Genomic DNA, 19,363 nt, shown 5'->3' with positions numbered 1-19,363 from the left:
TGTAATTGATGGTTGTACCATCTGGCATTTTAGAAATAATTAAATTAAGATGGTACAACATTTTTCAAAACCATCTGAAACCAACATGAATACAAATATTACACTTTCAAGATCTTGGAACATGCATTTTAAACTAGATTTTTAAAAAGATTTTCCCTTTTCATTATCTTGTACACCCTCATTTGTCATTGACCCAGCTATAGGAACATTATTAACTCAATTGTGCAAGTGCAAAACTTGGTGATATTTACAGTCACAATAAACTGACGTCTAAATCATTATTCAAATATCATCTTTTCAAAATTATTTTTGGGATCTCTCCTATGAATCAGATGATTCAGATTGTATTTGTTACGTCAAAAAGCATTTCTTTCTCTGATAGATGAGAATCTTATGCCTTTATTCAAACACCTCGCTGTCTTACGCAAGAAGATAATCACTATGACAACTGAAACAATGTCTGCATCTCACCAGCAATGAATCTCGTCTGACGTCATCAACACTTTTTATTTTGTGGGATTTTTTTTTTCTTTTGTCATAATATATTGAAAGCACTGCAGATTCTAACATGTTATTTTAACCACAGCCCTTAATCCATCTCTTCATGCTAGATATATCTGAACTTCCTCTGTCTCCATTCTCAGTTGTTTTTCCTAATCTTTCAATTCTCACGATTATATGACTCAGAGCCCACAGCAATAACGTATGGTGTATATTTGGCTGTATTTTTCCATGTTGTACTTGACATTTGCTTTTTACTTAAACCATTTGAGAATCACTGCTTTTGTTTCATGTCTTTTCTTAACGGAGTATACACAGTATATATATATATATATATATATATATATATATATATACACATAAAATGTAGCCTTTATTATATTAAATATTTATTATATTGTTAAAATATGTATAATAATAATAATAATGTATTTTCGCCCGATCTGAAGTTATACTTGAAAAACTGAAATTTCAATGTTTACTTGTGTACTGGGTCGCCACTTGATGTCTAATGTAAAATCTGGACCAAAGAAAAAGCACTGCTTTAAAGTGTACTTAAGATTCACACAGCATGTCTCAAAGTATCCCACTTTCTCAAACATATTCTCCAGTCGAGAGCTCAGACTAAAGCAGCAGCTCTACTAATTAGATCTCGTCTTTTTGAAATGCACATTATTATTATTATTTTTGCCTTCTCCAGCACATCCGGGATTAGTTTGTTCATCAGTGCTCCGATTGTTCAGAGAATATCAGCCTCCTTTAAACCAGTTAAAAACGGGTATTGAGGGGAGAATAAAAAGGATCTTTGGTGTCTGGACAGGTTCGCAACAAGCTTGACAGAGCTAGTTATGTAACTGCTACAGAGCTTAGATGTAATACCGAGGGAAAATAAGGTTTTTCACATTTGAAGGTCAACCAAATGTCCCTAAAACGGGCATAGCACATGAATTGCCTTCATGTGAAATATTGTTGTTGATGAAATCTTCAAATATCTTTCCTATTAATATGTAAAATGCTGTTTGTGTGGCAACCATGTTTAATCATGTAGAAGTAAACAATGTAATTTTAATGTAAACTCTTCGCATGGGAGTTCTTACTGTATAACTAAATTCCCAGCGTGAGTTATTTAAAGGAACAGTTCACCCAAAAATGAAGATTATCTCATCATTTACTCACCCTCATGCCTTCCCAGATGTGTATGACTTTCTTTCTTCTGCTGAACAGAAATGAAGATTTTTAGAAGAATATTTCAGCCCTGTATGTCCACACAATGCAAGTGAATGGGTCCAAAACTTTGAAGCTCCAAAAAAGCACATAAAGGCAGCATAATGCATAAGATTCCAGTGGTTTAATCCATGTTTTTGGAAGCGATCCAATCGTTTTTGGGTAAGAGAAGACCAAAATGTTACTCTTTTGTCAGTATAAATCTTGACATCTTTAGTCTCTTTGGCGATCATGATTTCAAGCTCAATTACACTTCCTAGCGCCATCTAGCGCTCTGTGCATGTGTCAAGCACTAGGAAGTGTAATCACAATTAAATCATGATAGAGACTGCAATGACAAGATGTACAGTAAAAATGAGTTACATTTTGGTCTGTTTTCATCTGAAATAAATTGGATCACTTCAGAAGACTTGGATTAAACGTATGGATTACTTGTATGCTGCCTTTGTGTTTCCTTTTGGCGCTTCAAAGGCTTGGTCACCATTCACTTGCATTGTATGGACCTACAGAGCTGAGATATAATTCAAAAAATCTTTGTTTGTGTTCAGAAAAAAGAAAGTCATACACTTCTGGGATGGCATGAGGGTGAGTAAATGATGAGAGAATTTTCTTTTTTGGGTTTAATTTTTCCTTTAACATCTTTCAAGAGGGAATAAACCCCTGAAGTATTACAAACTTCACTGCAGAGCTCTTTTGGTGCGCTTTGTTTGCCATGATTTTCTAATTGGTCGATCGTTTTCCTAAAGAATCATGGATAGTGTAGTTCTTCACCAGAAATTCTTCTGTTTAAAATTATTATAATTTTTTTATTAAAGTAAAATAACGCAGACTGACCATCGATTAACAACCTCGGAACTCACAGTAGATCTGTCTTTAAATATTTATAAGTTAGCGTTAAAAATCAATTCCCCTATGGAGAAAATGAACAGCATTCAGATGTGAAAGTGAAACTAAACATGCACCACATGTGACTTCAGATGTGAGAGTGAAAGTGGAGATTTATAGTAAAAAAAAGGACTTAAATATTGTCCTGTTTCTCATCCACACATATTATATCACTTCTGAAGACATAAATTTAACCACTGGAGTCTTATGGACTATTTTTATACTGTCTTTATGAGCTTTTTGGTGCTTCAAAGTTCTAGCAACCATTCACTTGCAGTGTATGGTCCAACAGAGCTGAGATATTCTTCTAAATAAATTATTTGTGTTCAGCTGAAGAAAGAAAGTCATACACATCTGGGATGGCATGAGGGTGAATAAATGATGAGAGCATTTATTTTTTTGGTGAACTATCCCTTTAAGAAATTATTTTAAACATAAGGGATGTAACAATTTGATTTTCTGATATAGATCAGTTCTGTTGTCACAATGATTGTTGAATAACAAACACCACGAGTGTTCAACATCATATACACCAGATATGTGTTCATAAACAAGAGCGATATATCCATTATTAGCACCAAAAGACCTTCAGTGAAGTTATAAAGATTTGTTCACCCTGTTATTGTTAAAACTGTTATTTTTCCTGTAAATACTGTTGTCAAGATGTGTACATACTGTATTTCTGATGAGCAATTCAAGAGAATGGACATATTCATGCTGTGTTGAGTGACTCTCAGGTGAGATTTAGAGTGTGCATGTTTGATAGACAGACTGCGCGTGAGAGCACATATACTGTGTATGAAGGCACGCGCAGACTGACCGCTGCACTCATAACATCAGCCATGATCTGATAGTATTTCTATTTTTTTTGTAGTATCTTCTTGCAGTCGAATTCACTCTCTAACATGATTCAGCAATGTAGAGAACTAGCGTAAATCCTCATGTAAATGGACACCTCACAATTCATACAGATTTGATAGGCTGCTGATAAATATATTTCTGATGATGCTATCATAACGCGGGCCGCAAAAGATCGCTCGAGGGTCGCGTGTTGAGTAGACACCCATCAGAAGAGCTGTGGGCCTCAAATGAGACTTCAGTCTCTTCAGTCGCATTTTCATTCACCACCACTGCATCCAGACTGCCCCCGCCAATGTCTCATCTGCAAACTGTGGCTCTTTGCAAACGGCGCAGGAAGTTGATGTGTCCCAAGGCTTTTTCGACTCAAGCCATATCACACAGACCGATGCACACAGACAACAGTGAGGCAGCACGCCATAGCATCAGAAGGTCAGACTAAGAATAACTTTAGTCCGAAAGGAAGTGCACATGTACAGTATATACACTAACAAGTCTCAATATTTTTGCAGCGTCTCCCAGGATGTATTAGGATGGCTGCGAACTGCTGACTGCTGCCGCAAGCCAATCACTGTTAGTGACAGGCTCAAATTGGTATAACACCAACCTCCTCATGGCTTCCACACTCGCTGTGACTGTCTTGTGATCTCTCCTGTTATTTTTGTCACCTACTCTTCCTCTGCTGTACACCGCTTCTTTTTCTCCAGCCTGCAATACAGCGTGACAGAGTTCCAGAAATAAAAATCCCAACCTGGCCTCATACAATCACGTTACAACATTTTTACTAAATGATTTTTACGTTGCTCATTGTACGTATCACGGCAGTTTCCTGGTGAAATGAACACTAGAGGTGCTACAACAACAATGACTTTTATTCACTTTCACACGAATCACAAGAATACAGCAGAATATCAGTTTATTAACACTTTTCACCCTGTTCCTCACACAATGTCATCTAAACATTTTTACTATCTTGTAAGACAATACATTTTAAATTTTCCATTGTATAATCAACTACATTTACAAACTTGTTCTAGTGTAATTACATTTTGCGGTAGCTCAACTGATAGAGCGTTGCACTTGCGATGCAAAGTACTGGGGTACGAGTCCTGAAGAGCACAAGAGTCGACATGTGAGCCAAAAGTGTCAAAGAAGCACCAAAAATGATATGGTTGCTTCAGCAATTGTGTTTTAATCTCACATTTGCTTTTTATGATACTATCAGTTAGGTCTAGGTTTAAGGTTTAGGGTAGGGAGGTTGGTTTTGTTCATATAAAACTCGACAGAGCATTAACCTTAAAAACCTCATCTGTTTGGGGAAACAGCACATGAAAAATCATGTGTGAGGTGTGATCATGTACTGTAATCAAGTACTTAAAAGCATTACATTAAATTAATGGAAAATGATGACAACTGTGGGCAATTCTACAATTGAAGGAGGGTCTATTAATACAAATACACCATCAGCAAATGTGGGAAATAGAAGATGATATGATGCTACCCATCTTGTAGTTTTTAGAAAACTAAATGTTAAACTGTGCACATCAAATAGTATTAAAAATAAAAGTACATACAGTTTACATAACATACAGTAAAATAAAACAATTATGCACAGTACATGGTAAAATATCAGTAAAATTAAGCTTAAAATATATATATAATTAACCTATATAGGCTAGAATTGTAATATTAATAGAACATGAATGTTTATACTTATTATGAAGTTCAGTGCAAACAAGTAACATAGCAGTTGGCCAATTAACCCTTTCGCGTGTGCGATCAAACCGGTATAATTACACTAGGCTTGGCTCAGATGTGTACGGTCAAACCGGTGTGATCTGCATTCGTGCTGCTGTTTACAAGCAAAAGAGGGACTGAAACGGTTGTCATAATGAACCAGCTGCTCAAATAGTCTTTTCAACATCACAATATATTTAATTTTATGTTACAAACATTAAAACAATCACTAAATAAAAGTTTAAAGCCGTTACCCTCTGAGCGCACTGTTTTGATACAGCAGTGCGCCCATGTTTTCTGACGTCAAACAAAGAATATACAAAATAGTCAGTCCACTCTCATTCCATCCATCACTCATTCTAACCAATGCCGGTGCTGGGAAAGTGGAAGGGCTAGGTTTTTAGAACCTTCAATGCTTCTATCACAAACTCAGAATCCCATGCTGCACTGCAGTGTAAACAATATGACAGCACGCATAGCTGGCAAGCACATTCACAATCACATCTTATCTATCATAATCAATCATTATAAACAACTAAAAACTACATTATGTTTGATAATATATAATCTGACATTCAGTGCACCTGCTGTGATATAATCTGTACTCCAGTGCATCTGCGCTGAAGTGTAAGTTAACATTTTTCTTTAATTACAGTGCACATTAAACAACTCAAGCTGGGGGATCCGTCAGTACAGGAGAAACTCACGTGCGAAAAGGTTAAACATTAATGTATTCAAGAGAGGTCTAATATAAATGTAGAGCTAGGCTTTTACAAATATGATAAAACTTTATATTTTTATTAGACATGTCTTAAAATACCAGTTTATTGATTATTGATAGGCACATTATTTTATTGATACGTCTTTGAGGCATCAACATTTTCATATTACCCAACATTTTAATTAGAAGCCTAATTTGTCTGCTTTCCAATTCACTGTAAGTTGGCCTTCTGTTTAATGTAGTCTGACATAATAAATTTTGGAGACCACAAGGGGGTAATATAACATTTACTGAAGCTGGTTTGTGGGAAGGACAAGGCACATCCATTAGGATGTCGATGCAGCAGGTGGCAGTTGTGAATCTAGTCACCATACACACAAAAGTTCTGAAGGTTTTTGAACTTCAAGAATGAACAAAGTGACATTGAGTTTGCAGGTTAGTGTATGAAACTCGTGTAACTATGCAAACTGGACGATCAGAAATTATTATGCAATTTCTCTGTATATAGTCACAATTATAAAAGTCAAAATCTCATACATATGACTTGGTGTCTCATAAATCTGATTTACCAAAGCACTTTTTTTTTCCATGTGGCGGAAAAGGGCTTCCATACACTTGACAGCATGAAACAGAGGGTGCTTCTCATTTCTTAAATTGTGCATCCTTGTTTCGTCGACCCTCTGTTCTCAAGCCCATGAACCCATCAAAGTCTGCCATCATGAAGAACATATCAATTCTCTAAATGCACCGTGATGAGGCAAGTACCGAGGAAGCTTGAGTGAGGAAGCACAGGTGGATTCTATGTGGAAGACTTTTTGGCTGAAGCACCTGACACACAAATTATCCTCTCCCCACTTATTTGAGACAAGCAGGACATTCCATTTTACAAACTCGTCTCGCTTTGATTCCTCCGTCCTGGTTTCCTTTTCTTACCTCCTTTCCTTGTTTCCTAAGAGGGAGGAGCTAGGAAGCGAGGCAAAAAAGCAAGGAAAGGCGACGAGGATGCACAATTTAAGAAATGAAAAGCACCCAGACTTATGTGTTTCCCTGTCTGCTGCAAGAAGTTCTAATAGAATAAGTCACATGACCTTTACAGCTCAGATGTTTGGCTGAAAAAAAGAGCAAAGATTGCAGGATGTAAGTCGTATACTGCATACACCAGCCAAACAACTGCCAATGATTAATGGTAATGCTAACGGCTCGCAGAAATGTAAGCATAAGCGCTAAAGTGAAGACTCACAGCTGTACTTCATCACACCATTATCTAGTTAGCTCATCGCCAATCATATTTCGGCCCTTGCTTTAAAAGTCTGCTGACAACCTATGACTTTGCTGTTTCAGTGTGCTGACACGAGAACCTTTCCCTCCCCACCACCACCAGTTGAGTCCTGTCCTGCACAGGGGTAGACTCCTCTCCCCCTGCCTCCTATCTCTGGCAGGATCTGACGGTTCGAGTCGCAATTTCATCGGACCGCCAGACGAGGCTTATGCCAAAAAGAGACATTAAACTTGTGTTTCATTACTATTCATCAAATACATTTCATGCCAACTTTACTGAAGTCTGCGAGTCTTTCTGATAGAACTCCTGTTATTACAGACTTCCTTGGAATGTACAAAGTTAATTGCGGGTAGAATAGACATGAAGACATGATGTTGAAACACCAACAGTAGACTTTTTCATAAACCATTTCCTAAAAACACATCTTATAAACAGTCAATCGGGATCATTTAGGATTTTACAGGATCGTAAGCATCCATTAAAAGTGTGTTTAGCAGTTTTAACAGGATATCTGGTAGGGATGTCATAAAATATCGATGTATCGATTATTGATTGCCACGTTATTTTATTGCTAAATTTTTGAGGCATCAATATATTTAAATTAGCCAACATTTAAATTAGAAGCCCAATTGGCATGCTTTCCAACACACTTAGTTAGCCTCTGTGTAACAGTCTGGCATAATAGCATTGGGAGACCACAAGAGGGCGATATAACATTTACTGAACATTAACATTTAAGGTCGCGGTCACGATCACACACACAAACACACACACAGGACGAGATGATGAAGGAGGAGATGGTGGTCCAAAGTTCCGAAAATGCTGGTACTTCTTCAAGAATTAACAAAGTGACGTTGATGAGTTTGCAGGTTAGTGAAACTGTTATAACTGCGCAAACTGAACGATTAGAAATGGCAGTGTTTATTATGCAATTTCTCAGTATGTATACTTGAACAGGTTTTTCATTCAAGCTGTCAAACCACAAAAGACATACTTGTTACTGACAATACATTGTGTAGGCTCTATGAAAGATACATGTTCACAATAGATCATCCAGTGATGGCCAGAGTAAATAATCTTTGTCCTTTGATAGTGATTTGGGTCAAATTTAATGAAAAACTATGCGAGTTGCGCTCCGTGGCACTTCAGAATGTTGATGCTGAGCATTGGTGGTGTGTGCGTACCTTTAAAGAGAAGAAATAATTGTTTCTAATTTTAGAATGCGCCATGTCATCCACCAGATGCTTCTGGTGTGCGACTCCCTTTAATTAACCCGCCGCTCACACTTTATTAAAGACTATTGTGCAACGAGCAGCCCTATTTACAGTATATCTGAAAAAATAAATAAATAAATCTCCCGATATATATCGATAATCATCAGGAAAATCTTCCGATTATCGATGCATGAACAAGGCATTCCAAGCCTAATATCTGGTTCAGAGGCACAACGGACTAATGCATTAATCAGATTAGGTCACGTCATCACACAGATGTGGAACACAAACGTTTGTTTGTTATCCATTCAAACGTCAGACAACTGAAGTATATAAAGCCTGGGAAATCATGTGTAATATATCACTTAACCTGAAATAATTTATGTTACAGATTCAAAGCTACAGCCTTATTGACCCAGTGAAGAGAGCTGTGTACCTCAAGCTTTAACCATTTAAATCAAAGAGTCAGCAGAAATCAGATTTCAAAATGTTATGGTAATGGAAACAAATAATGGTTCTTCAACAAAGCACTTATTATTATGATGGAGCAGCGCGATGTAGATTAATTTCCAGTACTGATCAATTTGCATGATTCATAGGAAGAGCTTAAAAGCCTGAGACATTTGTTTTATCTCCATCTGTCTATCTGTCTCTTAGACTTGGTCACTTCATGCATCTAGATCAATCAGATTGCAATCTATACACTTCATGTGGAAAACGGAAATAAATTTGATCTACTATTCTCATGCTATATGCAAATATAACCAAGTTAACTTCCAAGATGATAATAATTCTGGGCAGTGAAATTTTGCAGCACTTGGGCCCCCCAGGTAGGAAAGCTCCACAAAAACCATGTTGTTGACATGTTGTTCTGGGTACACGCGCGCACACGCTATTGTCAGCGCTCTCAGAGTGGTTCACATTAGAGGTCCGCCGGGTTCGCCCACACGCTCTCACTCACAGATACATGCGAAAAAAAGAGTTAGGGGCCGTTCACACCGAACATGTCTCGCTGTTTCTTCAGTGTCTCACGCAGTATGAGCACATTTTTAGACACTGTGTCAAGGACTTCTGGTCTTAAAAACGCATGTCGAGACACCTGCGTTCCGTTTCAGTCATTGCGCTGCGTCTAGATTGTTTTTAGCGCAGGTGTCACAAATATTTAACGTTCCGAACAAGTTCAGGTTGCAAAGAAGAGACTGTTTCAATGTTTAACATTATTCCAGATTGTTCAGCACCAAGCAAAGTTTCAGCGCTTTATTTTCCTTCTGCTCTAGTGTGTTGAGGGGCCGCCGTGCCTTTAAAGTAATAATAATAATACTGTATCATATTACAATGACCATCTGGACAACAATAAATAATTCTTGGGTTATAATAATATTAAAGAACAACTGAATTGCAAAATGTTAGTGAGTGTAGTAGTAGATTTTGCACACCCTGATCATAAAAAAATAATAATAATTTTTTGTAAAAATATATTTAGGTATACATTGCTTTTTTTAATCACTGTACTGTGGAAAAACTGGAAAACATGAACTAATAATTTTTAACTAGATTTGTTTTTTCATTAAACATTTTGAATGTCCTTGGCTACAACGGCTGATAGGATGAATTTAAAATTATGATTTAAAATCAATTTTATGTAATTGTTTAAGAAAACTTTTCGAAATGGGGCCCCGGGTTGGTCAGTTGCTTGGGGCCTCAGAAATCGTAAACCCACCCCTGTCTGTGAAACAGGGGTGTAACGGTTCGAATTGTTTGTGGTTCAGTTTGTATCATGGTTTTAGGGTCACGGTTTTGGTACGGTACGATATTTGCTATGTTCAGAAAAAAAATTACAATAACGGCATTTTAATTCCATTAATCAAAGCGCATTATTGAAGCTTGCATGCGTGATAGATTACATCCACGCAAGGAAATAGGAAATAATCGCGTGTGTGTTTTAAACCCTTGCGCACATTTTTTTAATATATTACTAGTATACGGCACTTGCATCGAGCGATGTCCATAAACAGTGTCAGTTTTGTAAATGTTTTTTGACCATCACTGTTGTAATTGACTGCAAAAAGAAAATGTTCCCAGAAAGGAAAAATGCATGGGGCTTCCCTTTCAGCGGATCGTTGTCTCCGCTTGCCAAATTCAACTACACACAATGTGTGCAGAACTGTGATGTCATCATTAGCGGAGATTGTAACTGTGCCAGTATATTTGACGCTTTGTTTCCTTCACCAGACCTTGTGCTGCAGATGCGTCATTAAACTTACCGAACCGTGGCTGGTGAACCGTACCGTTAGTTTTTTTTTTTTTACCGAGAATCATTACACCCTTACTGTGAAATTCTTTATTAAGAATGCATTAGAGTATTAATGCAAGAGTTTACTAGTTATGAAGAAAAGGTTTAAACATCAGTTTAAACTTAGGTCTTAAAGTACAGTATAAGACCAAAAAGGCATTGGTTATATCATAGTGCTTCATGCATAAAGCCAAGGGCACTTACTGTATGTCAATACCATAACAAAACACTAAGTTATTAAATGTCTTCACACTTGAATTGCAAGACAAATATTCTTCCATTGACTACATATTGAATGTCTGTTACATTGCCACTGCACAAATCAAAACTCATCAAAAATCAATATTTCTTGAAGTCCATGCGATTCTGGCTGTATATAAACCAAATGTGACAGCTTAGACCAGGGGTCGGCAACCTATGCCACACGTGCCAATGCTGGGGTAATCACTGGCATGCCAGCAACGGCGAGAGAGTAGACTATTTTACTCATATGAAGTTACGCACCTGCATTCCAATATACATCTTGATGTAATCCTTCCTCATGATCACACAGCGTGTTTTCATGAGATGAATAGGAGGCTAAACAAAAAGTTAATATGTGATGAGACTGCAGTGTACCCAACAGACTCGTGCAGCGTGTGCAAGCCATTCGCGCATCGCGTGCCGTCCTTAAACCGTGGTCACATTAAAAATTAGATTAAAAGATTAAAAGAGAAAATATACACCCACATCGCAGGGTTAAAAAATCAGAGTCTATTCAAAATATAAATTAAACCTGGAAATAAATTTTGCAAGTGCGATACACTGGCACAGCCATTGACCAGGAAAATAAAAAGTGGCACTCCATGTCAAAAAGGTTGCTGACCCCTGGCCTAGACTCTCAACATACATTCAGTCATGAGGGTAAAGGAGGAAAGAGAATGCCAAACTGGCATCCCTGGATATACAGTGGCAAGAGAAAGTTTGTGAACCCTTTGGAATTACCTGCATTTATGTATAAATTTGTCTTAAAATCTGTTTTGATCTTCATCTAAGTTACAATAATGAACAAACACAATCTGTTTTAACTAACACACAAATTTGTGTATTGTTCTTGTACATACTGTATATATCCTTTAAACATTCATAGTGTAGGCTGGAAAAGTATGTGAACCCCTAGGCTAATGACGTCAACAAAAGCTAATTAGAGTCAGTAGCTGGCAAACCTGACATCTCATTAATAAAACGAGATTGGAGGTGTGGGTTAGAGCTACTTTGACGTATAAAAAACACTCAAACACTTTGAGTTTGCTATTCACAACAAGCATCTGCTAATGTGGACCATGCCTTGCAAAAAAGTAATCTCAGAAGACCTATGATCAAGAATTGATGCTTTGCATAAAGCTGGAAAGGGTCACAAAGTTATCTTGAAGATCTTAGATATTGATCTGTCCACTGTTAGACAAATTATCTATAAATGGAGACAATTCATTACTGTGGCTGCTCTCCCTAGAAGTGGCCATCCAGCCAAGATAACTCAAAGGGCACACTTCAGAATGATCAGTGAGGTAAAAAAGAACCCTAGAGTGACAGCTAAAGATTTGAAGGATCAGTGGAACTGGTTAACATCTTTGTTCATAAGTGTATTATATGGAACACATTAAACAGGCATGGTGCCAGTGGCAGGACACCACGAAGGAAGCCGCTGCTTTCCAACAAAAACACAGCTGTTTGTCTGAAGTTTGACAAAGACCTTGACACTCCACAACACTACTGGGAAAATGTTTTGTGGACTGATGAATCTATGTTTGAATTTTTGGGGAGAACACACAGCACTGTATATGGTGTAAAAAGGGCACCGACATACCAACATGAAAACATAATCCCAACGGTGAAGTATGGTGGAAGCAGCATCATGATTTGGGGCTGATTTGGGGCTGCTTTGGGGCCTGGACCACGTGCCATCATCGAGGGAAAAATTAATTTATATTAATAAACAAGTTTATCAAGATATCCTACAGGATAATGTCAGGATGGCTTAATGCCAGCTGAAGCTCAGTAGAAGTTGGGTGATGCAGCAGGACAATGACCCTAAACATCAAAGTAAATCCACTGCAGAATGGCTTCAAAAAAATAAAATCCACCTTTTGGAGTGGCCCAGTCAGAGCCCAGATCTTAACCCAATAGAGATGCTGCGGAAAGAGTTCATTCACACCAACATCCTAACAATATGGCTGAGCTGAAGCAGTTCTGTAAGGAAGAATGGTCCAAAATTCCTTCTGACGTTGTGCAAGTCTAATCAGCAGTCTCTTGCTGCCAAAGGAGGCTCAACCAGTTATTAATTCCAAGGGTTCACTTAAATTTCCCACAACACTGTGAATGTTTAATGGGATGTGATCAATAAAGACATTTAATATTATAATTGTTTGTGTGTTGACCAATAAATGCAGAAAAACAGCTTATTCCATAAGGTTCACATACATTTTATTGCCACTGTATACTGTAGAATACAAACTACACAGTTCTGTCACTTCAATGACTAATGGTAATTAATAAAACAGCACTTCATGGACACCTGTCCCCCATTACCATTGTTTTACCAAAGTGAGGCCACCTTGTATCTGCTGTGCTACCACTATTAACAGCTTACCAGCTGCAACAATGATGAAGTGAACTTCCTGAGTAATTTATAAAGAAATTCAAACCGTTTTAAAAATGCAAAGTACAGCAGTAACTCTACCTGACACGGTCCTGACGACCTCTGAGGTGTTTCTCAAGCCAACGAAGGAGAACTGGTACAGACGCCAGGAGCGGATGTCCCCGATCTCCACGGAGCTGCGCTTCCACTTGTATACGATCTCCTCCTTGGGGTAACCATCTGCAGAAACAAACAGACATAGTTGGCCAAAGTAACAGAGAACATGATGGGGGCTAATATTCAGTAAACAGGTTTCAAAGAACTCCATAATTTAAGGGATCAAGATTTGTTGAATGGTTCCACGCCAATTTCACACCTGTAAACCAGTTCACACCTGTAAAATATAACCTGGATACTATGGACACTATTACTCAAGCCAAGTAATTTTTATTTGTATAGCGCTTTTCACAATACACATAGTTTCAAAGCAGCTTTACATAAAACTGAGCCATTTCATTGAAAAACGTAATTGAAAATAATTTTTTTTCATTGAAAACAATCAGTTTGTCTTATGGCTCCCAGAGAGCAAGCCAAAGGCGACTGTGGTAAGGAACCCACAACTCCATAAGATTTTTTTTTAGCTGGAATTACAGCCATGAGTCTTCTTAGGTATCACACAATTATAGTGTTGTTTATTCGCACACACTGTATGCATTGTTTACCACCAAATTTACTTAAGGATTTATGGATCTATGAGAAATTATGCGAATCAGTTTACAGCATAAACACTCAAAAACTTTGCGCTAAACGGAATTTGTCTTGAAGGTCGGTTCTGAGTACTAGGATGTGGAGGATGCAGCAGACTACCTTAATCTATCATACTTGTGCACAAACATCTCTTTTTAATAAGAATGCAACCTCTGGATCGCGCTTCCTTTGTTTAAATGAACGCAATTACTCCTGGTTTCCATGGGACCAGAACCTGTGTTTCTGATGATGCTAACGCAGCATGCTATAAGTAGCACCACAGGGAAAGGTAAACACATTTGAATTTATGAAAAATGTCTGATGGTGGATGCCTCTTGTCAGCAATTTGGCAGTATGCATTTGATTTCAGGATATGTAAACATTCGGAAGCAGCATGCCGATTTTCCATGTGATCATGTTGTTTTGACCATGCAAAAGTCATCACAACAATGCTAGGTTGTTGTAGGTGGTTGCCAAGGCATTGCTATGTGGTTGCTAAGGTGCTCTTGGTGGTTGCTAGGGCATTGCTAGGTGGTTGCTAAAGTATTCTGGGTGGTTGATAGGTGGTTGGTAAATGGACTAAGTCAAAAGAGCCAACCCCCAAGTCTTTATGCTATTCTGGTCGTAAGACTGATCGCTTAGAAAAGTAATAGCACACCTCGACCTAGATAATGCAATTGAAACTAGACTTCATCCAGCATGTATACACCTTAATTGGACCATAACTGGCCCTAGCATTGAGGGCATGTTACGTTTGAAAAATAAATGTTCTCCCTTTCTTTACTTTAAATGGTGGTGGAGGGATGCCGGAAGACTTGAAGCCACGTAGAGGTAAGCGGCTGTTTATATATGCTATACACATCTAGCGATGTGATTGGTCAGATTAAATTACCTTGCTCCTCCCGAGCCTTGTTTATAAATTCCATTTCAGTAGTTCGCAAGTTAATGTAATCCTGCTTAGAGGATAGTGTAAAACATTTGTGGCTCGCTGTCCTGGGCGAAGTTTTTGAGGCTCGAGAATTGACCTTGACTACATTAGGGCAGGGTCGCCCCGGACGGAGGCGTGAATCCTAGCTGCCCGGACCGAACTTTAAGTCTTCCTCCAGGCTTGGTGAGTTCGATGGATGGGCCCATGCAGCGAGCGGGCGAACGCCCAGGGACAGAGCACTGCTCCGCTCGAGCAGGCGAGCCCAACCTGCGATCGAACGGGGAATGAGCTCTGCGAGAGCTGAAAAGCGCTGGAGGAATCATTACGCCCAAACAGCTGTGTTGCCCCGGATGGAGGCGAGAATCCTAGCCCAAACCAAACCTTAAGTCTCCCTCCAGGCTCGACGGATGGGCCCGTGCAGCGAGTGGGCGAACCCCGAGGGACGGAGCATTGCTCCGCTTGAACAGGCAAGCCAAACCTGCGATCGAGTGGGGGCTCTTGCTGCATTTGACTGGGAGAGTCCTCCGAGCTTCAAGGTTTGGTCTACTTTCTTTTTTTGATGAAGTATCTGATGTGTCGTTGTCTAGGATGTGGAGGACCGAAATGGTGGGATGGATTTTTGGGTGGAATTTTATCATGGTGGTGAGTTCAGAGCAACGGAGATAGCCAAAGTAGGCAAGGATGAACATGGCGTCTAATGTTTTTTAGGTGTATAGAGAAATTAAGCTCTGACGGAGAGTGTTTAGGCAACAAGTTAGTAGATCAATAGCAAGTAGTTTTTTTGTTTTGTTGGGGTGTGAGGCGAAGGAGGATACGGAGAAGAGAGAAAAACCTGGAAATGGCAGATTGTAAATTAGGTGGAAATCTTTTAAGCATTTCCAAGCTGTCCGATATGTTTATGGGATAAGGGGGGGAAATGGCTTGAAGAATGGAGTCCTGGGGGGTGTGGAGAAGGTGTCTGAGAGGGTGATTTATAGGAATTTCAGTTCTGAATGGGGAGGAACTGGGTTTGATGTTGGGTTCGCTTCTAGGGCCAAGGCTCTGGATCTCTGAAAGAAAAAAATGAGAGAGTCAGCAATATGTTTTTATTTTTTAGCCTGGAATGTGATCTGATTTAATTACGGTTATGGTTATGGTTCGTGCGTCGGCGTGGGTTTTATCTGGATTGTCTCAGGGAAACCGGTGGTTCGCGGACTATGCCATTGAATTCCGCACCCTCGCTGCAAATTTTGAGTGGAATGATCGAGCGCAGTGGGACCGGTTTCTGCATGGGCTATCAAACAACATCCAGGACTAAATGTATGTCTTGGACCTGCCTCCCCGCTTTGATGACCTGGTGGACCTGGCCATCCAAGTGAATTAGCGTCTGCCCTGCGTCACCGCCGTCACCGTTCCCCACCTGCCCGGGCGGCTGACTGCCATATCCAGTCTATTTTTACGCCCAGGCCATCAGAATCATGGTCTGAAAGAGAGCCCATGCAGATCGGAAGGACTCGGCTTTCTCTGGAGGAGAGGCAGCGACACCTCACCCAAGGACTCTGTTTATATTGTGCCCGTCCTGGCCATGTATCCGCCTCCTGTCCAGTAAAAGCCACTGCTCGTCAGTAGGCAGGAGGTTACTGGCAAGCACAACACCCCTGAGCAAAACCCCTGGAATACGTACTCTTCTCCCAGCCCGATTGCAGTACGGATCAACCAGTCACGCTGTTTCCACATTGGTGGATTCCGGAGCCGAAAAGAACTTTCTGGACATCGACTTGGCTTCCAAGTGGCAAGTTCTGGTGGTCCAGTTGGACGAACCTATCACAGCCCATACCATCAGTGGCATGCCCCTGACCATCATCACCCATTCCACCAAGCCAGTTCCCTTCATCTTCGGCAGTCATTTGGAACAGTTATCCTTCTACCTGGTCCAATCTCCATCGGCACCGGTAGTGTTGAGACATCCTTGGATGGTCACACACAACCCACACATAGACTGGTCAACCAATACTGTTCTTGCTTGGAGTTTGTACTGTTTGTCTCACTGTCTTAACTCTGCTGTCTTCCCTGTCTAGTCTTGTGTTTAGTTTCAGGATGAATTGGCGGATTTATCTGGAGTACCGTTGGCATACCATGACTTGAGGGCAGTGTTCAGCCGGTCCCGCACCACAACCCTTCCTCCTCATAGCCCGTACAACTGTGCTATTGATTTGCTCCCTGGCACTTCTCCTCCATGAGGACAGCTGTTTTCGCTCTCTGCTCCTGAGAGGGAGGCCATGAACAGGTACATCAATGATTCTCTGGCAGCCGGTCTCATCAGCCCTTCCTCTTCTCTGGCAGGGGTGGGGTTCTTCTTCGTGGAGAAGAAGGATGGCTCACTTAGACCTTGCATAGATTATCGGGGGCTGAATGACATCACGGTGAAGAATCATTATCCTTTGCCGTTGATGTCTTCAGCTTTCAAACTCTTGCAGGGAGCGTCCATCTTTACGAAGTTGGACTTACGGAATGTTTATCACCTTGTCTGGATCAGGGATGGGGGATGAGTGGAAGATGGCTTTTAACACCCATATGGGGCACTTTGAATATTTGGTTATGCCTTTCGGATTAGTCAACGCCCCAGCCGTCTTCCAGGGGCTCGTGAATGACGTGCTCAGAGACATGGTCGACCGCTTTGTGTTTGTCTATCTAGATTATATTCTGATCTTCTCCCAGAATATCCAGGACCAGGTCCGGCACATCAGGAAGGTGCTTCAGTGACTGCTAGAGAATCGGCTGTTTGTTAAAGCGAAGAAGTGCGCTTTTCATGCACAGTCGGTTCATCGTTTCTTCCGAGGGAGTGCGTATGGACTCTGCCAAGGTCAGAGCCATCTCCAGTTGGCCAGCCCCAGATTCCCGCAAGGCCTTGCAGAGGTTTCTGGGGTTCACACATTTTTATTGTAGGTTTATTCATAACTACAGCCAACTCGCCGCACCTCTTTTGGATCTCACCTCCACCCGCACTGACTTTTGAGAAGTGCCACTGAGAAGTGGTTTAGACAGGCACGCTGGGCACTGTTTTTTACCAAGTTCGTCTTCATTCTCTCATATCGTCCGGGCTCTAAGAACGTTTAACCCGATTCGTTATCTCGCTGTTTCGAAGCCGAGACCTCTACCATCCCACCGGATACTATTCTACCCACCACTCGGGTGGTGGGCATGGTATCCTGGGATGTGGAGGCCAAAGTCCGTTCTGCACTACGTAACACCGCTCCTCCCGCTACATACCCAGCGAGTCTGTTATTTGTTCCGCGATCAGTTCGGACACACGTCCAACAGTGGGGCCACTCATCCAATGTTGCTTGTCATCCAGGGGCGACTCGCACCAAGGCGCTCATTAGACAGAGATTCTGGTGGCCATCGCTAGCACAGGACGTACACTGGTTCATAGCTGCTTGCTTCATATTCTAATAAATCCTCCAGTCAACCCCCGGCCGGGCACCTCCATCCGCTGTCAGTCCCTTCAATACCCGGGTCTCACATAGCCATGGATTTTGTTACTGGTCTCCCCTCCCCTCCCACGGCAACACAGTTGTTTTAACTGTTGTGGACCACTTCTCGAAGGTGGCTCACTTCATTCTCTCCCCAAATTACCCACAGCGAGGGAGACGATCCCGGTGAATTTGGCAGTTTGTTCTGTTTATTTTGTTTTTCTCTCCCTCATGTGTCTCAGATGCTGTCGGCATGCATGATCAGCATTTCCATGGGAACACTGATTGTTTCCATGGGAACGCTGAACATGCCACTAATTAGCGTGCTGACAGAACCTCTTCTCTGTTGATTCTCTGCCAACTTAAACCCTTCTTTGTGTCATGATCTTTGCTAGATTGTTGTTGTGTATTAAAGTAACTCACCTTGCTCTCCCTGCCTCAGTTGGTCCTGTCTCGTGTATCTGTATTGCTTGCCCATCTCTGCCCATGTGTCTGGAAGGCTGTTACCTTCCAGTTTGCTGCTGCGCTTGTCCTTCTGCCAACACATTCTTCAACAGAGGATTCCTCATGGATCTGCTCCCTACTACCACGACGCATACATGCCTACGAACACACCCATCATGGAGGATTCCTCACGGATCTGCTCTCTACACTGCCACGACGCATACACTCCTATGAACACACTCGTCACGTAGGATTCCTCACAGATCTGCTCTCTACATGACCAAGATGCACACACATCTTCAAACACACTCACCACCTTCCTGCTGCAGTCGGTGCTGGGCTCCCCACGTTTCGCCAGCTCTGCTGTATTCTAATTTATTGTCAATAAATCCTGTGAACTGTTCCTCTGCTCTTGGGTCTCTTGCTTTCTGACATTCTCTCCGATAAGCATCCACAAGAATGA

The 19,363-nt window shown here is 40.7% G+C and overlaps 1 protein-coding gene across 2 annotated transcripts in view; it reads right to left on the bottom strand.

The window, feature by feature from the left end:
• Nucleotides 1–19,363, bottom strand: part of LOC127429139 (gamma-aminobutyric acid receptor subunit gamma-2-like) — a 148,513-nt gene that overhangs the window by 49,835 nt on the left and 79,315 nt on the right. For both annotated transcript variants that reach the window (XM_051677984.1, XM_051677985.1), the window contains exon 6: nucleotides 13,432–13,569. In XM_051677984.1, the coding sequence (XP_051533944.1) occupies nucleotides 13,432–13,569 (138 nt within the window). The remainder of the gene's footprint in view (nucleotides 1–13,431; nucleotides 13,570–19,363) is intronic.

Source organism: Myxocyprinus asiaticus, chromosome 38, assembly GCF_019703515.2.
Source record: "Myxocyprinus asiaticus isolate MX2 ecotype Aquarium Trade chromosome 38, UBuf_Myxa_2, whole genome shotgun sequence".
Classification (NCBI taxonomy): Eukaryota; Metazoa; Chordata; class Actinopteri; order Cypriniformes; family Catostomidae; genus Myxocyprinus; species Myxocyprinus asiaticus.
This window is presented reverse-complemented; position numbering and strand designations above follow the sequence as displayed.